At 61.3% G+C, this 3,434-nt stretch overlaps 1 protein-coding gene across 1 annotated transcript in view; it reads right to left on the bottom strand.

Moving 5' to 3' along the window:
* LOC110389661 (adenylate cyclase type 10-like) overlaps nt 1-3,434 on the bottom strand; it is a 451,262-nt gene that overhangs the window by 446,287 nt on the left and 1,541 nt on the right. The window contains exons 3-9 of the mRNA XM_021380484.1: nt 3,017-3,055; nt 2,413-2,556; nt 2,012-2,217; nt 1,651-1,744; nt 1,402-1,490; nt 676-867; nt 335-456 (exon numbers count right to left, since the gene is read on the bottom strand). Coding sequence (XP_021236159.1) covers nt 335-456; nt 676-867; nt 1,402-1,490; nt 1,651-1,744; nt 2,012-2,217; nt 2,413-2,556; nt 3,017-3,055 — 886 coding nt within the window. The remainder of the gene's footprint in view (nt 1-334; nt 457-675; nt 868-1,401; nt 1,491-1,650; nt 1,745-2,011; nt 2,218-2,412; nt 2,557-3,016; nt 3,056-3,434) is intronic.

The raw sequence follows: 3,434 nt of genomic DNA, 5'->3' as shown, positions 1-3,434 counted from the left end.
AGGCAAGCAGGTGCTGCCTGCACACCACCCACAGTGGCAGCAACTGGAGGTCAGGGGACCGGGCCCAGGCCTTGTTCCTAGCCCCACTGCCCAGAGGAGCCTGCCTCTGGCACTGAGGAGCTTCGTGCCCTGCTGAGGGCTCGCTCCGGCACGGTGACTGGCAGGCGGCGCTTGGGGGGACTGCGCCTGGCTGCCGTGGGCTAACCTGCCACCTCTGAGACACTGCCTCCTTCCTGCCAGGGGCGAAGGAGGGCGAGCCAGAGGGCACGTCTCTTGCTCATCAGTCCCCACACGCCATCCCAGGCAGCGCGTGCGCCCCACAACATGCACTCACTGGAGTTTTGTCAGCCTCGTGGAGGCCATGCGGACAATCTGCATGGCACATTCCAACGCATGGATGCTCTCGGAGGCCAGTTTTGCTCCAGAAAATCCAAATACACAGAGGAAGGTGCAGCCCTGCAAAGGAGAGAGAGATGCAATACATCTTGTTTTACAATACTGGTGGCCAGCAGCTGATCCATTCCACCGCAGGCACCAGGGAGACCAGCAGAGCTTCAGGTCAACCCACAGCCACAGAGGACTGATCCCAGCAGCAGGGCAGAGCTGCTTCCCATTCCCTCGCTGCCAAACAGACAGAGGCCACCCCTGGTGGAGGGACAGCTCTCACACACTCACTTTGTCAAACAGGAGAGTTTTGTTGATTTCGCCCTTGTGAGGGCTGATGATTTCTGAAATCATGCTGCTGCTATCACTGAGGCTCCTGCTGAGGTCCTCTACATTGATCCTGACAACAAACTGCAGCTGGACAAAGAGGCTGGTGACCAGCCGTAGCTCAGAGCACAGCTCCAGTGGCACGTCCTGATGAAGCTGGAAGAGAAGAGGGCGACAGCTTTGCCAGCCTGCTCTCCTGAGGGTTTCTCTGGGCCCGCAGCAGACACAGAGGGAGAGCAGGCGTGCTGGCAACACCAGGTACTACTGGAGGATGGGGAAGTCTGCCCAGGTACCGAGTCCCGGCACGAACGACAGAGGAGGAGAAAGCTGCTCTGGCAACACTCTGTCCTGTGACACGTGCGGACACCAGGAGAGACTCTTTGCCATCCTCGAGGCACTTGAGCGGGATCTTGTCCCCCTTGCTCCCACCCTCATGCCCGCGCAACCTCTGAAACAGCAGCCGTGGAAAAGACAGAGGGAAGTCCACCTCCCACCACCCGTGTCTCTCAGAGGAGCAGCACAAACGGACAGCTTCCAGGCACGTCTGGCCCCAGCAGCCCTGGCATCTCCTTTCCTCGGGCTCTCGCCTCAGACTGCCCTTTCTTTTGGTTGCCTGTTTTCCCGAGAGCTCCGCACTGACTTCTGCCCTCCCTACACGCAGCCGCCAGCAGTGGCGTACGGTGGCCGTACCTTGTGGAGAACAGCTGCTGGTAGGTGCTTCTCCAGCCTCGTTGCCACGTCAGGATCATTGGGCATCTTAAGAGCAGGCCTTCGGAGGCCTAAGGAAAGGAAACGCGAGCCGTCACTGGCAGGGCAGGACTACAGGGGCTTGGGAAGCTGGACACGGCAACGGAAAGATTCTCCTGCGTTTGCTCCTCTTCCTGTCTGTGAAGCAGTCAGGCCCCATCTTTCCAGCCAGTGACAGAACAAGGAACTCACCCGACCCTTCCAAATGCCACTCCGCGGTGTACTGGTCCAGCTGGCCCACAGCAACTTGGCATTGTTGGCGAGACAAGCGCCTCATTCCTACAACCTGAAGACACACAGGAGGAAAGTACAGCCACTGGCCTCCCCAGAAGCCCCAGGGGACAGCGCCTACCCCTCCACTCTCACTTCCCAGAGAAGGGCAAGCCCACGTCTCTGGACTGTCAGCTGAGGCGCAAGGCCAGCGGCTTCGGCTCTCTGCCTATGCTTACGCTTACGGCTCTGGCCACATCCAGCCTCTCAGCTGCGCGGCACCTCCGCCTCCCCATCCAGGTGGGGGTCTTCCAAAGGGCTCGAGGTCACCCCATCCACCCACCTTCACAACTCTTCTGCCAGGAAGAGGCTTGGCCCAGATTCGCCACTGCTCACACTGCTCCCAGCAGGTCTGTGACAGCATAACTTGATGTGCAGCCGAAAGGCTTTGGGCCTCGATAACATCATTCAGAGCACGGCTGTAGATGAAGAAGTACTGCTGATCCCCGCCTCTGACAGACAAGAAGGCTAGCGTCCCGGTGGAGATCCCTGGAGAGAGAGAGACCAGCAGCGTTAACACAGGGAACCTTTTGAACTCTGTGGCCCCCAGCTGTACAGGAGCTCAGCTGACGCCCAGCCCGGAGACAGGCACCGGGGAGGGGAAGGGCCTCGTGCCTCCTTCTCAGGGCCATGGAGAGTACCGGGGCTGTGCACGTGGCACAGCTGACCCATCAGTGCCCGTACCTATCTTCAGGTGGAGCCGGAGTCCCACATGCGTGTCACGAGTGCCGTACTTCTTCTGGATTTTCCTGCAGCACTGCAGCGCCAGGGTGATGGCCTTAGGCAGCTGAGGCTGTGTTGCTCTCCACAGCACCAGCACAGCATCCCCTGGGGAAAGCAAGGGGAAGGTGAAGACTCTCCCGAGGGCTGACTCTCCCCGAGCTGCACCCAGCCGCAAGGACGGCAGCAAGAGGCAGGCCTGTGTGCCGAGGAAGATGGTATTGTTGGAGGGCATCATCCTGAAGGACCTCCAGGGCAGCCTGGCCTCAGGGACCCCTCCCATCTGCCGGGCCAGCCACAGCCACCTCCAGGGCAGCAAAGCAAGAGGGTGGGTGGTGGGGGACAGCAGTAAGGCCAACACTCCCCACCGCCAGTGCCCCTCGGCACTGAAAGACGGGGCTCCCTCGCCCCCTCGCTTCTCCCGCGCTGCCCCACGCCTCAGCGCTCCTGTAGAAGCCCTGCTCAAAGCTGGAGGCAAAGCAACTCCCCTTTGCTCTCCGCAAAAAGCTCCCGCGGGAGACACTGCGCATCAGCAGGACGCTGACTCTACCTCCTCCTAAGTACAGACCTGCAAACTTCAGGATGTCTCCTCCGAAAGCCAGCACCTCTGCAGACAAAGAGAAGGGAAGGCAAAGTTACAGGGATGCCTTCTTCCAGGAGCCGTGGGAGGAGCCACTCTGCCTGGAGAGGAGCACCGTGGTGGTGGGGCACCGGCGGCACGGCTCCAGAAAGCCCCGCTCCCAGGGCAGCTGTGGCCACAGCCCTGGAACCCGCACAGCCAGCAGGGAGGCAGCGCCTGGAGACATGGTGCGCAGCGCGGTGGAAGCAGGAGGGCATCTCTGCAGAGCGTCTGCTCCAGCTCTGCCCACCCCTCCGCTCCAGCGGAGCCACCCAGAGCCGCTTGCCTGGGGCCACCTCCGCAGGCCTCGTGAAGACCTCCGGGTGGGGAGACCCCACAGCGTCCCTGGGCAACCTGTGCCACAGCT

The sequence above is a fragment of the Numida meleagris genome, chromosome Z (assembly GCF_002078875.1).
Source record: "Numida meleagris isolate 19003 breed g44 Domestic line chromosome Z, NumMel1.0, whole genome shotgun sequence".
Taxonomy (NCBI): Eukaryota; Metazoa; Chordata; class Aves; order Galliformes; family Numididae; genus Numida; species Numida meleagris.
This window is presented reverse-complemented; position numbering and strand designations above follow the sequence as displayed.